At 43.2% G+C, this 19,392-nt stretch overlaps 1 protein-coding gene across 1 annotated transcript; it reads right to left on the bottom strand.

The window, feature by feature from the left end:
- Window positions 1-721: 721 nt before the first annotated feature.
- Window positions 722-10,337, bottom strand: dcaf10 (DDB1 and CUL4 associated factor 10). The gene is made up of 7 exons (XM_023951738.1): window positions 9,711-10,337; window positions 5,765-5,878; window positions 5,464-5,661; window positions 5,135-5,337; window positions 3,102-3,179; window positions 2,875-3,020; window positions 722-2,059 (listed from the first exon to the last, which is right to left on the bottom strand). Exons 1-7 carry the CDS (start codon window positions 10,154-10,156, stop codon window positions 1,688-1,690), a joined length of 1,557 nt encoding a protein of 518 aa, XP_023807506.1. The 5' UTR covers window positions 10,157-10,337; the 3' UTR covers window positions 722-1,687.
- Window positions 10,338-19,392: the final 9,055 nt, after the last annotated feature.

The following is a 19,392-nucleotide window of genomic DNA, read 5'->3' as shown; positions in this document are numbered from 1 at the left end:
CATTGACTGTATAGAGAACTGGACTGAGTGACTCGTCCCCCCGGGCGGGGGAGGATTGACCATTACTTAGAATACCTTTCAGTGTTAGGGGTGTAAACAATAAGCTCATTCCTGGTTAGAAAGAGTGGTTGCCATAGAAACCACGAGTTACACAGACCAATCACTACTGATGCCGTCTGGTTTCAACATGATGGCGTTCATCTTCTTCCTCTTTCGGCTTTTCCCATCAGGGGTCGCCACAGCGAAACAACCTCTCCTTCGAGGATGAGTCGCATGGTTAACTTGGCAATGTTTTATGCTGGATGCCCTTCCTGACACAACCCTCTCAATTTATCCGGGCTTGGGACCGGCACAGCAGCAGAGAAGGGAATAGGGAGCAGCCCATGATGAAGGGGTGACCTCTCATTGGTTCTCCAGCATTTCTTGGTCCTTCTTTCGGAACAAGCACATGGGGCTGATTTCATTCAGTGACTAGATCCATGAACGTCTGGCCGAAAACTGTACGGCTGGACCGCTCCAATATTGCTCTTTATCTGTGTTGCACCGGTAATGTGAGGTTGGGGAGGTGGGGGTTGTGAGCTAGAGGGGGGGGGGGGGGGGGGGGGGGGGCATGTAAGCAGATGGATGACGGATTGAAAATAGATCATAAGCTGGCCTTTAAAGCAGAACTCCAGGGTTGAGTTTGTCTGCAGCAGCTGCAGTAGCATCAAACATCAGCCTGTCAATCAAAAAGAAGCTGAGCATTTATTCCTGTGATGGGGAGGAGTCCCCCCTGCTGGGGGGTCCTCATCAGTGCACACACCAAAACACAGCAGCACTCATTACACCCACAGAGAACATATAAAAAACAGCACCACAAAAATAAAAGCATGATGATGAACATTACAGACCCCCCCCCTCCTCTAACTGTGAGATCAATGAAAAAAGCAGCAGCTTCCTTTAATGACTGTTTAAAACGCAGATGCTGATGCAACAAAAAACAGGACATGCCAGCTCCAGGTGCATCATGGGAACTACAAAATCATGGCTGACAGCCTCCGGCCTCCAGGAAAGTTAGCTTTGAACCTGTAGTCTCCATCAGTGCAGAAGACCCCACCCCCCACCCCCCACACACACTTTAAAGCATGCTTCCCAAAGTTTTTCCAAAGAAGCGGAAGTCCACTTTAGCGTAGGAGTGTAAGCAGGTTTGGCATCAGACAGAACCGCAGCAGTCTGTGCTCCACCGGAGACACGTGGTTATGACACCTCCTGCCAACCTGTACAGATCTGATGCAGTCACTTCCTGCGCCTCCGAACTCTCCCGCTTTAAAAATGTCCCCGGTTCTAACACGGTGCGTTCAGGAACCGTGGTGGGGGAGAGCTCCTGAATGCAGTATAGCGGCAAACAGGTGAACTCCTGTCACTGCTGCAGCTGTGAAAGTGGGCGGAGCTGAGATTCAGTCTGAGCAGCACCTGTGCAGAGGACTGTGCAGCCCGTCAGAACCGGCATCGTCTTCCGTTTCCTCCAGCGACCCTCGGAGAAAAACGCAGGACGGCGCTCGCATCCCTTTCCTGGAGTTTGTGGTTCTGCAGACAGGTGATGCTGATGAAGGCTATGGCGGCCTGCACACAGAACGGATCCAGTCTGACGTCTTTTCGGAAGGCGTGACTGACAGAACCACAGTCCGGGCCTGCAGAGCTCCGCCTCCTAAAACTTTGGCTGGTAGAGGGCCACGCGTCCGCTCAGGCAGCCCGAGGCCAGCTGGCAGTGCGTCGGGGAGAACTTGGTGGTGAGCACCACGTCGCTGTGCGAGTAGATGGAGCGGACCTCCCTGAGGCAGCTGGTCTGCACGGGCAGGCAGTCGGCCAGCTCGCTGCAGCGCTCGTCGAAGGCCAGCAGGCGCACGCCGTAGCCGTAGGGCGAGCAGATGAGCCGCCCGTCCGGACTGAAGCACAGCTCTTTGATGTAGCCCCGCCCCACGTTGGCCTCCTCTATGTAGTGGGTGAGGCGGAGGGAGCAACGGGGGGAAACCAGCGGCCGGGTGGGGGCTCCCTCCTGGAACTCGTACACACAGGTCCACTGCAGGGAAAAGAGGAGAGTCACCACAGTGGAGCAACCCCCCCCATAATCTAAAGCTTATGATTACCATGACTCTCCCACCACCATGTCTGCTGCCATTGATGGCTTTTATTTTTTAAGGCCCAACAGGAAGTAAACCCCTCAAACCAACTCCAGTGTTTCTGGTTCATCAGCCTGAACTTTCCCGGCCAAAAAATAAGAAAAGAAGACACAAGAGCTGCAGGCCACAAGTGTTTGACTTCCAGATTGAATCATCTTCTAAAAACAAATGTAACTGCGGCTGGGTCAGTTCACCAAATGATCACTAGCAGGCTATCTGCTCTACATTGTCCCACTGAATGAGGATCTGGGTTCAGCGACATCACTTCCTGCTAAGATGCTGTAGCTGAACACTGGCTGAAGGGAAGCTGATGGGTCGTGTTTTTGAGTATTTTTGCAGCCCATCTGTGGTTCCAAACATGGACCTTAGGGACCAACAGTTGGTCCAGCACTGCAACAGATGCATGTCAGTGGCTTCAAATGCAGACGTGAAAATCCAAACAGAGAGAAGGGCTCCTCGGTTACATCTTTTGAGCAGTTTGTGTAGTTCTAGCAGCGGCTCTGACGGGAGTCTTCGGTGCTGCAGCAGGAATTTCTGCTTATGATTGACAGCCGCTCCGAAACAGCAGCTAACAGGCTGCTCTGCTTTTAGGAATCAATCAATTGCATTATTTGTATAGCAGCTTCAAAAGCAGGAGCAACCAAAGTGCTGAACATTAAATCAAATGTAAATAAAATCATCAAACAATAAAAGCAGAAATGAGCTGGTTTCTCACCTCCTGGTCATCCATGTTGCTGGAGCAGCGGATGAGCGTGGCCCAGCCTTTAGGATGCAGCTGCAGGGAAGTGATGCAGTTCCCTCGGTCCCTTTCTCCAGGGATTTCTGGAGTTAGAACCTCCAGGCTGTTCCTGGGAGAAAGGCCTGCGAGGAAGAAGAGCAGAGCAGGTGAACACCCCCCTCAGGAGCCACCGGTCACTGCATTTCAGGAGGACGCTGGGTGACCTTCTCGGTGAGGGTGAATCTTGCTCGAGTCGTTTCCCTGGCGTGGAGCGGCTGACCTGGCGGCCGATGTCCCTCCGTCTGCAAAACCACAAATTAAAGGGGGGTCATGGTTCCCAAGCAGCAGAGAATTTATGATGAGACATCATTTCATGAGAGAATCTAAGAACGTGGAATGAAAAAAAGTTTACTGCAGATCTGATTGAGGAGAAATAAAACAGAAACGAGCTCAGATGTTTGCAAAAAGAGGCTGCAGAGCGTTTGTTGGTGATAGAAGTGGGGTGGGGGCGGGGCTCTGATCACCTTTGCTTTTCATACAGCTTAAAGTCCCCCTCCAATTACCTTTAATGTTTTGTAAAAGCGTTTGCCAGTGGTCTTTTAACTATGATTGGGCTGTTTTTCTGCAGGGCTGCAGGAATTTACCAGAAATTCACCTCTCAGTTGTGGCCCCGCCCTCCTTCCCCTCCCCATTGTCGAGAGCTTTCTGTTTACATCCTCTCCTGATAGCTTACAGCCTCTCACATCCCCAAACTAAAATTAACAGTGCAACAAAAAAGGGAGCCATATTGGAACTATCCAGACAAACAGTTCTGAACCAGATTCCAGCTCAGACGAGGAAACAAAGACGGACATGGACCTAAAAAAAAAAAAAAAGTAGCAGAGCAGGAAGCTTGTGAATGGCCCAGTTTATTTTCTATAAAACAAACGTAATCTTTTTCAAAAGGCTTTTTTTTGTCTGCTCCTGATCCACAAGATTTGAATAAAGAAAAACTCAGAAATGCTATTTTAATCTTAACTTTGATATATTTGTGTCCTCCATCATGAAAAAATTGATAACAAGAACATGTTAACATAATTTCATCAGAGTGGGTCTTAAACTCATCTAATCTCTCTTCCTAAAGGTAGAAATCCAAATCCAGGATTGTAGTTACCAGTTTTGTAGATTAGATCACCGAGTCGCTTCCATCTAAGAGTCAATCACTTGTACTTTAAAGCTGCGTTCACACCAAACGCCGTTCACGCCTCGAGGGCATCCGGTTACAACGTCAAGTCAATGCAGACGCAGTCTGAGGTCCTGTGGGGCGTTTGAGCATCCTTCTACCAACAGCGCATTGTGGGTGTTGTGGCCTGAGGTTTTCAGAGCTCTAATATCTGAACTTTGGCGAGGAAGACTCGTCAGGTCAATCAGAAACTTAGCTTTGCTCCGTGACATATTACATATTTTTTTCTTATTTGTATGAAAACAATAATAAAAAAAGATCCTCTAATATTATTATTTTTATTTTTCTCTCCTTGGGCTAATATGAGACAGTCCGAAAAGTGGGTCACGGAGAGACGGAAGTACTGCTGAAGCCGTCGTTCAGACGTAGCTCCTGCAGTGAATGGATAACCCTTGTGCTATCTTAGATGACCCCCCCTCACATTGACATGTTCTCCCTACCATGACAAAGGTGGATAGATGGTGGAAAGATTTCATGTAATCCATGGACACCAGTGAAGATCACAAATCATTGAAGAAAAAAGGTTCAGAGCACTGTCTAGTGGGTCTAGATGACCCAACTCCCAATGTTAAAGTGCCTAGGATAGCACAAGGGTTAAGCTCAGCAGACTGGAAGGGTCTCTGAATGATGTGATGAACCCAGACATGGAGATGTGATTACCGATGCTTTTGTGGAGCTCTTCAAAATAAATCAACCTGATCTCTAAACATCAGCCGTATGTTCTATGCTTTGTGAGCGAGATGCCCAGCAGAAAATTTGACGCCTGAATTCCCTTCGCAGCGATAATGCAGCACAAGGAAAACAAAGCCCCCCCCCAAACCCAAATCATCAACAAATAGCCGCCTCCTCCAGAATCTGAGGCGTTCAGGTTCAGCGTGCTCGACAGGAAAAAACAATGACTTTTCTGCAGAAAAGTCTCCAATCGCTGATGTGACATTGATGATTGACATGATTGACATGGTCATGCATTTACATAAAAGTATAAAAAAAAAATCTAATCTGAAGGTTTTTTCTAGCTAAACAGAGCGTACCAACCTGAGGTGAGGGGGGTTCGTCGAGCACGCAGCATGCGGTAGCTGCCCACCTCTAGGGACTGCGTGAGGTCCAGATCATGGAGGATCAGCAGGTACCCTGAGGACGTGGAGATGAGCATCTTGGAGCAGTCAGGCGTCAGGCGCATCCTCATCAGGTAGCGAGTGTGGAAGAACTTTTTATGGGGGCAGCCGTCCTCTGTGAACCTGCAGAGGAGGGGGATGGTGGTCTGAGTCAAACGTCCTTTTTGGTCGGAAGTCTGGCCCAAAACAGCTTCTGTGTTTGCTCAATGGGATGTCTGCTGCATAAAGACCTGAAAACACGGGACCTACCTGTTGGTGTCCCACGTGATGACGTTGCCATCGAAGCCAGAGGTGACCAGCAGGCGCGTGTTAGTGTCGTACTCGATGTTCTTCACCCAGCTCGCGTGTCCGTGCAGCGAGCACACCTTGGAGTTCAGCTTCCGCAGGTCCCACAGCGCGATGGTGGTGTCGTCAGAGCAGGTGGCAAACAAACGATTGTCCAGGAACCTTCAGAAACGCATGTTAGCCAACATCTAGACAGCCAGACAGCTGAATCCATAGCCGAGTCAGACAAACGGAGGAGGCGGTTTCAACAAGCCGCTTCAAGTACCTGATGTTGTTGACGCAGTCCTCGTGGGCCTCCGCCAGCGTTTTGATGTGCCGCGATGAGATGGGGTCGAACAGCAGCACCTCTGTCTGCTCGCAGGCCACCGTAAGCACAGAGCTGGGGGAGCAAAAGCAGACACTGCATCAACACGGAGGGGGCAGAGGAAACACGCCCCCTCCAGCATCGTCAGAGTCTGAAGCAGGAACTTCCACTCTTACGCAGATGCCAGTCTTCACCCAACAGATCAGAGCAAACAGTTCTCAGAACAGGGGGACTCTTCAACGTGGAGGTCTGCAACTTTCCAGGGGGGGTGGGCATGACTAACCCCAAGGACCCAACATCTCTGAAGGCAACAGACATCAAGCTCTTCAGAGAAAATACCTGGGGATTACAGCTGACCAGGATCAGCTTCCACATCGCAAATGTCTACAACCAGGAGCAGCCATAACCCAAAGCAGGCCTGATGATCTCCCCCTCCAGCACAGAATCCTCCTCAAAACCCCCCACCCTAGTTTCATGACACGGATGCCGCCGTACTGGAACCAGACGTCGTCTACAGGCAGCGATTGGTTCAAGTCAGTATTACCATGGCAACCACCCTCACCAATCAGGAGTGAGCCTGTTTGAAAGACCACACCCCTACCACTACAGTCCATTAAATCTGTCAATCAAATGTCTTGATTGTTCTATGTGACTTTCGAGACCACCGATTGGTCGGTTTATCACTTGAATAACTTAAAATATTATGAAAAAATGAGGACTACTAAAAACATGTTAAAAACAGCATCAGAGCAAGAATGTTTATTCTGACAATAAGTTCAATAAATGTATGTTAAATTACAATAGAATGTTCTCTATAGACGTCTATGGGATGGTGTCTTCTTGGAACCAGCGGGTACTTCCTGTTTAGAGCGCCAGTGGGGAGAGGTCAGTCGGTCCAGTTCTGGTGGAGTTTAGCTTTCATGTTTTTAGTCTGCAGAGCAGCTTGATCTGAAACTCTGCTTGTCATTTGTTTTAAGTAAAGTTACACTGATAAGAAAAAAACAAATGAAAAACTGAAACAGACTGAGGGAAACTTCTCTACAGCTGTTGTAACCCAGAAACCAGAAGAATCCGCATTCAGGTCAGTCAAGACAGCGACCAACGTTTGAAGTCAGTTGGATGTAAATAAAAACGCATAAAGTGCAGATTTATTGTTGACTAAAGACTGCTTAAGTACCCACTCCAATGAAAATTCTGTGTTTAACACGGTTTTCATGACATTTGTCTCATGATGGATGCAGAAAATTCTGCCTGAACATCTGTTTCTGAGTTTCTCTATAGTCAAATTGTTGGGAATCAGGAGAAGACAGAAAACGGCGTTTGAAAGAGATTGAACTTGTGATGCAGGGCTCGACATAGCCATTTGTCCGCTGGCCCGGTCCTGTTTTTCGAGCAGTGCGGACCACAAGACTTTATTTTTCACTTGTCCGCTCGGGCCACAAAAATATCTAACGGATAATATATTTTTCACCTTTTTCAATAAAGTATATTTTGCGAAAACGTGTAGATTTACCTCGTCTTCATAATTTACTTTTTCTGCTAGTCCTGTGTTCAGACTTCAAGGGTTTCTATGGGAAACCTTTGATCACTTCTCCTTCTCTCCCGCCTGCGCGCGCTGCTGTCACTGCCGAGCACCACGCGGCACGCGCTCACTACTTTTTTTTTCAAACTTTATTGAATGTAACAATTCAATACAAAACAATGTTAAACAGCAACAACGAAGGAACAAGCCAGTGGGTTATTATTACATTTGATTATAAATCCGACACCGTCACTGAAGAGAGACTGAAGCATGTCAGAGATGTGGAAGACATGGCAGGAATAGATAGGAATATGTTGGATGGAGTAGTGGGTATAATTAGTAGTATGGACAGCAAGATATTTAATGAATGCATTGACGATGAAACTGTATGCACTAAGCTTTAAGCTGAATGTCAAAGAATCAAAGGCAACTCAAAATACCTGAATCTCAGACTCAAATGCAGTAGAATGTTAAACTACTTAATTTTGTTTTTCTTTACAACACTGTAAGCAGTAAGTATTTCTAGTTAGCTGAATGATCTCAGTTAGACCTGCACGATATGAGGAATAACTCGCGATATGAGATATCAGAGATTAAAATTGCGATAACGATATAATTTACGGTACATAAACAAATAGCAAAATAACCAAATAACCATTCCCATTTCATTGCAACAGTTTAAAAATTATACTCCAAATGACCCACGTTGACATAGGTGACAAACATTTAACATAATAGGGCTCCATCTGATTGGTCAACAATCTGAAGGCGTCCATCCGATTAGTCAAATGCATTAAGGGATTTATTTGATTCGTTAAATGGTTCAAGCTGCCATTAGATTGTTTTAACACAGTTAAGGTTTATGATTAATTGCGATATTTGCCGTCTTTTGCGATATGCATATTGCAGAGCTGGATTTTGCGATAACGATAAATTTGCGGTATATTGTGCAGGCCTAATCTCAGTCATTTATTTTTATTTAGTTTTTCAATTATTTAATTTAATTAAGTAACTAAAGTAACTAAAAAGTAAATGTAACTTTGCAACAGTAACAAAAAGCAGAACCTTAAGGCAGTCAGAGCAGAAAAGTAAATAAAACTTCTTAACTATTGATTACGAATAAATGTGAAATAGCAGTGATTAGAAGCAGCATGAAAACTTCTGAACTAGTGTTACTTACTACACTGCAGTGCTCTCTTCAAAACATCTGAAACAGACTAGAGCAGATTTAAGTTTGATATGCTCTATTTTCAGTCATTGAAAAGTGTAAAATTAGTGCTAGATGTCACCAGAATGCACCAAGTTGCACCATATTAAAATTTTCCGGGGGGGCATGCCCCCGGACCCCCCTAAAGTTGCAAGAAGAGCGGCGGGTCCCGCTGTGCGCAGTGTCGGGCCAGTAACTTTCAGGCAGGGCCAGTAACTTTCAAAAACTACTGGCCCTGTGGGCCAGTGCAAATTTCTGGGCTATGTCAACCCCTGTGATGTCACAAATACGCTGGGCGGGCCACATACTCCTGACTCCACTCTATTCTGATATATAAATAGATGCTAATACGTCGTTGTTTTCCCCGTCTGGGCTGGGTTTGGATCAAAACTGTACGGCTGGATAGTTGCTCGCCATTTTTGTTGCACGGCTAATGTTAGGTTGGGGCTGTGAGGGGCTGTAAGCTAGAGGGAGAGCGTGTCAACCGTTGACCGTCTATAAGAACTGGACGGAGTGTGACTTCACCCATAAAAATAGCTTACTTACGGTTCCAACTAGAAGTTAGAAGTGGTGTGAACGTAGCCGTGGAAAAAGCCAGCTCTAAGTAAAGTGGAGAAAAAGGGGGCGGGGTTACTCCGCATCAGCAGCCCCGCCCACAACCCGGACGTGACTTTCTAACGAACAACTCCTGCTGTGCAGAAATTGTCTTTTTCTAAACGTTTTTTTTTACTTTAGGCTAAATAGGGCATCATCATAATGAAAATACCACTGGGAACAATGTGAAAATCAATCAAAACATGGAGAGGGACTTCAAGAAAGAAAAAACAATGGGCGCCATGATGACATATGCATGCAAGCAGCCCCCTCCAGGTGTTCAGTACAACAGCAGCCCCCGCGCGCGCGGACAGACAGGTAGCCACGGCCCCTCCCGCAAACAAAGATGACCCAGACTGCTCAGCCTGACCTGCTTTGGTTGCAGGATTTACCTCCTGATCAGCTGACCTCTGGCTGCGCGCGCCTGCGCGTCGACTCAACATGACCTGTTAGTATTCGAGCTCAGAGACAAGTACCTGCACTTCACACAAACAGCCGTGAAATATGAGGCACGTAAACCTGTAAGAAAACAGTTTAAAGGCTCCCCCGGGCCTGAAACGGCAGCTAGCTGGTTCTGGTCTTACCCGTCCGGGGAGTACTCCAGGTTGAACACGGCTCCGTGGGTCTGGGTACTCAGGTTAACAGACTCAGCTGCCGGATTCATGGAGCAGTATAGGCTGGTCATTGTCCTGAAATTGTCCCTGGCGGGGTCCACAAAGAGCCCCCGCCTGGCACTCCTTCTCTGCAGCCAGGAAAACAGGCTGCCGCCACTCGAACCCGCGCTCGGGCCGCTCGCTGTCTGCGACGGGGCCGAAGGCGTGCCGCGTGCCTCCCGCTCCCCGAGCCCCGGAGACCTGCCTGTGCGCCCCGGACGCTCTTCGCTGCTGCGCCTCGCGGGGGGACAAACGCTGCTGGCAATGTCACGCTCCTCGTGCGGGGCGTCGACGCGCGGGTCTTCGTCTTTGTTGGAGCTGTTCCCGGGCCTGTCCTGCGGCGCGCCGGCGTCCTCTCCGCCGGGCTCCGAGCTCATTGTGGCGGCCGCTGCTACCTTGAGTCAACGGCGAGAAACGAACCGAGCCCAGTCACCCACCGAACATGGATCCGCCTCCGCGCCCTCAGGCTGCTCGGACAGACGGTTTCATCTGGATCGGAACCGCTGTCTAAAGGTCCGGTTTCACAGACTCCCGCTGCGCCGGGCACGAGCCTAGCGATTGTGACCGGAACACACAAAAAAACGGCCCTTCAAAATAAAGGACAAGTGTTGGCAAAACATCGGGGGAGAAAAAACAGTTCACAGTGTTTACAAACTCAAAACCTTCAAGATGTTGTTACCAGTCTGAGTAAATCCGTCAGGAAAAGGAAAATGTGCTTGTAATTTCGAACACTATTGCATGAGGATTAAAAGAAGAAAAGAACAAAAAGATTTGTCTACTTTTTTTTATACCAGTGCATAACATTCTCAACATATTTAAAAACTATTGAGCTGTTTATATTTTAAAATAAATTGTCTGGCTGTCTTAACTGCACTTTGTTTTTCAGACAAAGAAATAAATAAATAACTCGCACTGGTTTCCGCTTCCGCGTTTGTTGTTTACTTAAAACTTTATTTAAAAGCGAACCAAGACAGTGAACAAAACCAAAATGTTTCTGTTTGAACAAACCACTGACCACTAAGTGAAGTTCCGAAAAATGTTATATTCCTAGAGAAATATTGGTGGTATATTTAAACAGGTTTCGGGCTTTTGTGGTCTTTTGAACTATTAATTGGTTTCTTTTCATATCCAATGAACAAAAACAGACAGAAATTGCTCTTATTAATTTATTTTCATTTATGGACAAACGATTTGACACAAATTAATTTAATTCAGTAATATTATCACGTGTCGTTTGTCAATAATAAAAATTAAATTACAAAGCTTGATAGAAAAAAAAATTAAGGAGGAATTTCAGGATTTCCAGTCAAATTAATGCAACTTCCCCTGGCAACTACCCCTGGCTGCAGCCTGCAGAACTGCACAACATGGTGGAATGCTGGCTTACTCAATTAATGTTTTTTTTTTTTTTTTTTTTTTTTTATTTATAGAACACAATACAAAACAATACCAACAACATAAAAATTACAAAATATGGCGAATACTAAAGAGAATACTATAATTGGAAAGGAAGCGAAAAGAAGAAAAATTCTTATCAGTATGCAAACATAAACCTATTTATATTCATAATCATAGAGAAATCAGGGAAAAGAATAACATAAGAAAACAACAATTTCAGAGTTAGATAGTGTTGCAAAAAGCAGGGGGATACAAAATATAAATAAACTGTCTTAGACATCAGGAATATCACTCAGGGTGTCATAAATTGTTATGGCTTTAGGTGAGTCGATTAACTTTATGGATTTTAAGTATAAATTGACCTCATTATTAAAGAAGCTAAAGCTGGGGTGGCATTTCTGTAACCTATTTTTGTGTATAAAAAACTTGGCTAAACATAACACAGTATTGATACATACATTATTTACATTGTTGTGTAGTGACAGGCCAAAGATTATTACTTCTTTGGAAAAGAAGTCCATGATGAATGGAAATTTATGTCTTAACCATTTGTAAACATCCAACCAAAACACTTGTACAACATCACACAGGAAAAATATGTGGTCGATGTCTTCAACAGCAGTTCTGCAGAAGGAACAGCTGTTGTCATCAATGTTGAAACGTAATCTAAGTAATTCTTTGGAAGGATAGATATCATTCATAATTTTGAAGTGTGTTTCTTTAACTTTTGGGGGAATAGGAAGTTTCATGAAATCGGTTCTTAATTTAATAACAACATTTTGTTCAAATTTCTGCAGTATATTATTTTTGTTTTGTCGACCAGGAAAAAACCTTTCAATGAACCAATTTCTGATAAATGAGTTATTACATTTTCTGTCCATTAGAGGGCATCCTTCAATTGACAATGTGGCTAACTGTGGTTTTATCCTTAAATGTGTCATTGTGTTCCTTGTTAGAAATACAAATTCTCGAGGAAGAGAATTGCGTACTTTTAAAAATTCTGAAATAGGAGGATTAAAGTTATGTCTTAAACAAAATTGCTCATAATCTAATAAATTTCCCTCCGTATCCATCAGATCAGACACCGACCAGACACCTCTGTCAAACCATTCAGCACAAAACAAAGATTTGTTTCTGTGGAGGATGTATCTGTTGTTCCAAATGATATTTGAGTGTGGCGAGAAATTATGCACATACAAGATTTTCCAGTATAGTAGAATTTGTTTGTGGAACTCTGATAATGCTATAGGGAGCTTATTAATGTCAAAATCACTAATAAGCATCAACTTTAACCCGCCTAATTTGTTAAATAAATAATTTGGGATACAAAACCAGAAGGATTGGTTGTGTTTGATCCACGATTTCAACCAGTTTATTTTCAGGGTTCCGTTAAGACAGTCAAAATCAATAACTTTGAGACCCCCATCCTTAAATTCTTTGACCATATAGTTTTTTTTCATGTAATGAGGCTTGTTTCTCCAAATAAAGTTAAACGTCATTTGGTTGATGGATTTTATCATTTTGTTTGGGATGGCATTAGAGTAAGAGGGATAAATACATCTAGACAAACCCTCCATCTTTGTCAGATAGATCCGACCCAGCAGCCATGTGTCTCTTTGGAGCCACATATTCAACCTCGTCCGACATTCATCAAGTTTTTCACCCACATTCCTTGATTGGCTTATTTTTTGGTCTTTGTTGATATAGATGCCCAAGTATTTAATTTCTGATTTAATGGGGATATGATTGATTTCTTTTAAGGGTGTGTCATGAATAGCCAACAGTTCACATTTCTTTAAGTTTAAGTTTAACCCTGATGCTTTGGAAAAGTGTTTGACTTTTTCAATAGCTGCTTTAATTTGATGCTCATCTTTTAAAAACAGTGTTGTGTCGTCTGCTAACTGGCTAATAATGATCTCTGTGCCCAAGACATTTAACTTTTTGATTTCACTACAATTCTTAATATAAATAGCCAACATTTCAGTGGCTAATAAGAACAGATATGGAGAGATGGGACAACCTTGAGGGATTCCTACATCGACTTTGAAACTTGGGGTGGTGCCATTAGGAAGGATAACACAGCTATTGATATTCTGATATAGACCATAGATCAGGTTTCTAAATTTAGTACCAAAACCAAAATTTTCCAGTGCTGTCATTATAAACGGATGCTCCACTGAGTCAAAGGCCTTGTAAAAATCCAGAAAGAGAATAAATCCATTATCTTTTATAAGGTGTCGGTATTCAATGATGTCCATAACCAGTCTTATATTATTATGAATTGAACGGCCCTTCAGAAAACCAGATTGTGTTTCCGCAATAAGTTCTGAAAGTCCCGTCTGGAGACGAGAAGCGAAAATGTACGTTAATAATTTGTAGTCTGAATTTCTTAAGGTGATAGGTCTTCTGTTGTCTATAAGTCTAGGATCCTTGTCAGGTTTTGGGATAGAAACTATAATCCCATGTTTCATTGTGGTTGGAAGTGTGCAAGTTTCAAAGATTTCCAAAAAGACTTGATGCAGTAAATTTCTGATATCTTCCCAAAAGTGTCTATAAAAGTCGCCTGTGAGCCCATCTGAACCAGGAGATTTATTGAGAGAGAGTCGACTAACGACAGCATCAAGCTCAGAGATTAAAAGTTGTTTATCGCATGTTTGTTTAAAATTGTCGTCTATTTTGGGGATGTGTTGCGTAATCTCTTTTATAAAGTTGTCACAGTCTGTCCTTGAAAATTTAGAGCTGTAAAGGTGGCTATAAAATCTGTAAATTTCTGAGGATATAGCCTTTTCATCAGTAATTTCTATATCATTCACTAGAAGTGACTTTAGGCTGTTCCTTTTTTGCCTTCTTTTCTCCAGGCTGCAAAAATATGCTGAATTTTTTTCGCCTTCTTCTATCCATCTTGCTCTGGATCTGATGTATGCTCCTCGGGCTCTCTGAGTATAAAGCTCATCTAATTTAGATTGTAGGTTTAATATCTGTTGTCTATCATCCTCAGACGGGTTAGGTTTACAACAAAGATCATTCAGCTGTTTTATTATGTCCAGCTCTTTTTTATCCAGATTTGATTTTAACTTTTTACTAAATGAAATTGAGAGTTTACGAATTCTGTATTTAAGGTATTCCCATTTTCTGACTGGGGAATCAAGTTCTTCAGATGTCTCTATTTCTGAAATCAGTGATTTAATTTCTTGGCAATAATCAATATTTTTAATAAGGCTGGAGTTGAATTTCCAGTACTTATTCAAGTACTTTATACTGTTTTTGGGTTTAATGTACAATATTACGCTACAATGGTCTGTTAGCGGTGCTGCTGATATGTTACATTTAACCTCGTGACATAACAAGTGATTTGAAATTAACCAATGATCAATTCTTGATTTTAACTTATAATTGGAATTGAACCATGTGAACTGAATTATACCTGGATTAAGGTGTCTCCATGTGTCAGTTAAGCCTTGACCGTCGCAGAAATTGATAAATGTTCCATTAGGGTGATTAGAATCAAAATTAGAGGGAAATCTGTCCATCCAGTCATCTTGCACTAGATTCAAGTCCCCTCCCACAATGATATTATTAGATGAATATGCTAATCTGAGTTGGTCCAACTGTAATGAAATTTGCTCCAATAAATTTTTATTCACTTTGATGTTATTGTAGCCATATATGTTAACCAGGATGAATTTTAAATTATCAATATCTATTATGATGATCAGCCAGTGACCGTGTGCATCTGCTATATGGGAAACAATTTTGCCTTGGAAGTTTTTGAGAAGTACAGCGACTCCTGCCGATCTGGAATTGCCATGGCTGAAAAAAACCTTGTCCCCCCATTGCTGAGACCAAAATGATTTATCTTCATTTGTAGAGTGCGTTTCTTGTAAAAAAACAAAATCAACATTTTTCCCTTTACAAAACAAAAAAAAACTTTTTCTCTTTGTTAGATCTCTTAGACCTCTGGCATTTAAAGAAAGTAAAGAAATACCTGTTTTAAGGTGCAACATGTAACAAAAAGGTAAACTTAACAGACCTAAATAAGGCTGAAAGTATTACTGAACAAAAACTTTTAAGCAACAAAACCTTGAATTTACAATAACCATCTTAACTAAATAAATCACAAGACTAACTGAAGTCATGGTGTGACTCTCTGACCATTAATGAAAGCATAAGGACCTCGAAACATTGTCTTACAACCATTCTTTCTCGCCTGCTCAACTTTGGGCCACACAGCTTTCCTTGCCTCTCTGTCTTCTTTGATGAGGTCTTCTGCAAAGCGGATGTTGAGGTCTCGACAGACTGGATGGTGTTTAGTCATTCGCCACAGCTCGTCTCTGTATCTCCTTCCTGTAAACTGAATGATGATTTGACGAGGGCGGTTGACGTCGGTTGGGCCCAGCCGGTGTACCGTGTCCAGAATGTTGTCCACTTTCTCTGTCCAGGGTGGTGCGATCTTTGTGATGATATCTGCCACAATTCCTCGAGTGTCTTCCCCTTTCTCTTCTTTAACACCATTCAGTCTCAAGTTCCATCTTCTCTTGTATCTTTCTGACTCCAACGTTTTCTTTTCCATCTCTGATGTTCTCTGCTCCAACTCCACATTTTTCTCTTTCAGGCGTTTCACTTCTTCTTCCAACTTTTTATTTCTGTCTTTACATTCTTTGATTTCAGCAGAGTTAAACTCCACGGCTTTGGCGATAGCGGATATAGTCAGAGTGTTTTGCTGCAGCTCCGACTTAAAGTCCGTCATCATGCTTTTGAGGCTTTCAATTGCAGCCAAGATTGCGGCGTTTGAGGCTTCTCCGGGTCTGAGAGAGCAGGTTTCATCTGGTTTTGGCTTCTTTTGTGGCGCTGCTGGTTTCAAAGGTGATGCCACGCTGTTTTTTGTCCCCTTTGCATTTGTTTCCATGTCCTCAGGCGTGCAGTAATCATGTGGAAAAAGCATTTTAGCTCTAGCAGCATTAGCTGTAGCTTTAGCATTGGGTTTACTAGCCATGCTTGTATAGTTGTTGGGCGTTTTAAGGATCTTCAGTTGGCTCAAAGCTTGCTTTATTTTATCTTGACATCCAGTGGAGAGTCGGTTTTATAAGTCTTCCGTCTTAAAGTAACGTTTTCGAGGTTTTGTTGCGCAGGACGCTTACCGGACGTTTGCTCCCATCGCCATCTTGCCGGGACTCTACTCAATTAATGTGGGTCACAGTCTCGTGTAACAGGATTTGTCCTTCTCGGCTGCTTACTGCCACCTGCTGTTCAAACAGCGGTATTGCACCAATCGGCTGAGATCAGTTTTGTTGTATGTCAGTAACACAATTTTACAGCAAAATATCACAAAACCTAGGTGGTTTCATTTTGATTTAGTAGCTCCTAAATTTTTTTTCTATAATTAAGAATTGGTCTTTTGTTCAAACTGCCAGTTAGAGATTAAAATTGACAGGAAAAAAAGTTTTAAAAGGTTATGTGATTTAATGTTTTAAATTGAAAATGTTTTCATATTATGTCTTCAAATAAAAAAAAATTCAAATAAACTTTTAATGCTTGCAACCATCTGGATAAATGAAAGTCTTCATGGGCAATGTGGCAAATGTTGCACTTTTTTATATGGATAGTTTTAGCTAAAAATAAATTGTAGAATCAAGTTTAAGAGGGCATTTAAGGCTGCAATAATTGAACAAAGGGGAAAAACACCACCTTGGGTGTAGTGATGGATACAGATCTACATTATGATGAATCCATGAAGGCAGTCACAATATCAGCCTGCTATCATCTTAAAAATAACGTGACTGCTGTAACAGGTCAACCAGAAAAATCTATCAGGAAACTGCAGCTTTTTCAGAACTCTGCTTCTTGGGTTCTCTCAAGTACCAAAAGATTAGACCACATAAGTCCAGTTCTGAGGTCTTTACATTGACTGCATGTCTGTCAGGGGATAGATTTTGAAGACGCACTCCAATCAAAACTGTGGTTTTGGTGTTTTTAACGTGTTCTTGTGGCATTTTCCACAAAGGAGGGCATATATAAAATAATTTAAAATTGAAACTGAATTTCTGAGTATGTATTTATTCAAATTGTGGTGAATCAGCAGCAAATTTAAAGATGTAGTTGAAAAAACTCACAACAGTGACACAGCAACTGAAAGTCAAAGTCTCCCTGCTCCGCTCCATTTTGATGCATCCACTTGGAGACAAATAGATCCACGAACGTCTTTGTTTTCCTCGTCTGAGCTGGAATCTGGACCAAAACTGTACAGCTGTATAGATCTGGATGTGACGGTGTAGAACCGTCAGCTGCCGCTGCAGGCGCACACGCATGCACACACGCTCGCACACACACACACGTGCGCATAGACGCGCACGCTCGGACCCGGTAACACGTCATTTACATCAGCTTACCCTTTTCATTCCGTCCCTATCCCTCTGCAGGTAGCCCTGGGTGCACACTAGGTTGCCGACTCACCATCCCCATGCATACATTAACACGAAGCACACACGACGCCAACATTAACGTTGGTTTGTTTACCCGGAAGTAACCCGGTAACCCGGAAGTGGTCATGGACACCCTGGGTCATGTGACGCATCGGTCACTGTTTGTATTTATTTTTATTGATGATTATTGTTATTTTTCTGTACACGACACAGAATGTTTAGTTGAATGAAACTGTTTATTTCTGTATGTTTATTTATGTTGTTGAACAATGCAAACACTTCTCCCTGTTTTCTCTTTGGACTAATGGAGAGCAACGCCCAGGAGGAGGGGCTTACCACTTAAAAGAGAACCAGATACAGCTGTCAGTGTGGGAGTCTGAGAGGAGAATTTGGAGAGTCTGAGAGGAGAATTTGGAGAGTCTGAGAGGAGAATTTGGAGTGTTGGATTGGAGAAGTCTATGTTGGTTAACCTTTGTGGAGCAATTGGTGTGCTCTGTTCTTGCATTAAAGTCAAGAATACTTTCACCTTGGCGCCTCTGCCCAATCATTCCCTGGTGGGACCCACGACACTGATATTGCTCATGATTTGTGTTGCTTCACTGACATTAGTGTGGGGTTGCAAGTGGCTGTAAGCTAGTGGGAGAGAATGTAAACAAAGGGGATGATGGGATACCAGTGGAGGCTTACTTCCACAACTCAAAAGGGAATTTCTAAAACTTTAGAAACCATATTCTAGAAAACAACACGAGTTTTTCTTTTTAATCGTGGCTAAAAACGGAATCATCATCATTAAAAGAGCACTGGGAACACTTTGAAAATAGATCAAAAGATGATCAGACTGGGTCTTTCTGTCGCACTCTGAAAGTCATGGTTTACAAAGCTTTGGATGTTTAGCACCAAAATACACGATTGACCTCCTGACCCTGTATGTTACAACCCTCTCCAGTCATCTGGATCCGGTCTTTTGTCAGTTCCTAGAGTTCAAACCACACAAAGTGCATTCAGCTTCTATGCTCCACAGATCTGGAACAAACTTCCAGAAAAGCTTCAGATCAGCTGAAACATTCAGTTTCTTTACTTCCAGCTTCAAGACCCACCTGTTCTCAGCGGCATTTGATCTGTTTTTTTTAAAGTTTACATCCACAAAGTTATTTTACGCTTACATTAAAATTCAGTTATTTTTAACGTACTTCAAGTTTGTATTATACGTTTTTTCATTGTTTTATGTAAAGCGTTTTGAATTGTCTGTGCACAAAATGTGCTACACAAAGTAGGCCAGGACCCCCAAATTCTTCCCCCATCACAGCAAATAATGTTGGTAAAAACCCCACCCCAGTTTGAAGGTGAGAGGATCACGTGATCAACAAGGATGTTTTTCACATGTGTCACGAGTGTCTCAAGACAGGGTGTCTAAACATGGCAGCAACCTGACAGAAATACATCAAGTTGCGTTGGGAAGAGGAAATTGTTTATGCCCAGACTTGCCCTTCTTGCCCTCTGAGCTCTGAAATTCTTCAAGTTTCTTGAAATTATATAATAGGCTGTGGATGGATGCTGTTATTGTCTCTGATGGTCCCGCCGCAGTAAAACCACAAAAATAACATTCATGGTGGTTTAGGTAACAAAGGACTGAAGGTAATATTCAAATTTGAGCTTTCATGATGTTGAAACAATTTGTGCGCAGCTGCAACACGCTCGTGCACAAAGAGCGCTGCCTGCAGGCACGTGGATGTGGGGCATAATTACAGTTTAGGCTGTTGTGACCTCTCTGGATGCATGCCTCGACACTTTGCGGG

Source organism: Oryzias latipes, chromosome 22 (assembly GCF_002234675.1).
Source record: "Oryzias latipes chromosome 22, ASM223467v1".
In the NCBI taxonomy this organism is placed as follows: Eukaryota; Metazoa; Chordata; class Actinopteri; order Beloniformes; family Adrianichthyidae; genus Oryzias; species Oryzias latipes.
This window is presented reverse-complemented; position numbering and strand designations above follow the sequence as displayed.

What these genes read in the sequence shown, in the direction of transcription:
- dcaf10 (XM_023951738.1), bottom strand. Translation starts at nt 10,156, where the DNA reads ATGAGCTCGGAGCCCGGCGGAGAGGACGCCGGCGCGCCGCAGGACAGG. An exon ending in GACTGCGTCAACAACATCAG is followed by an intron (nt 5,662 to 5,764) that starts GTACTTGAAGCG and finishes GCGTTTCTGAAG; the next exon opens with GTTCCTGGACAATCGTTTGT. An exon ending in ATCACGTGGGACACCAACAG is followed by an intron (nt 5,338 to 5,463) that starts GTAGGTCCCGTG and finishes CCTCCTCTGCAG; the next exon opens with GTTCACAGAGGACGGCTGCC.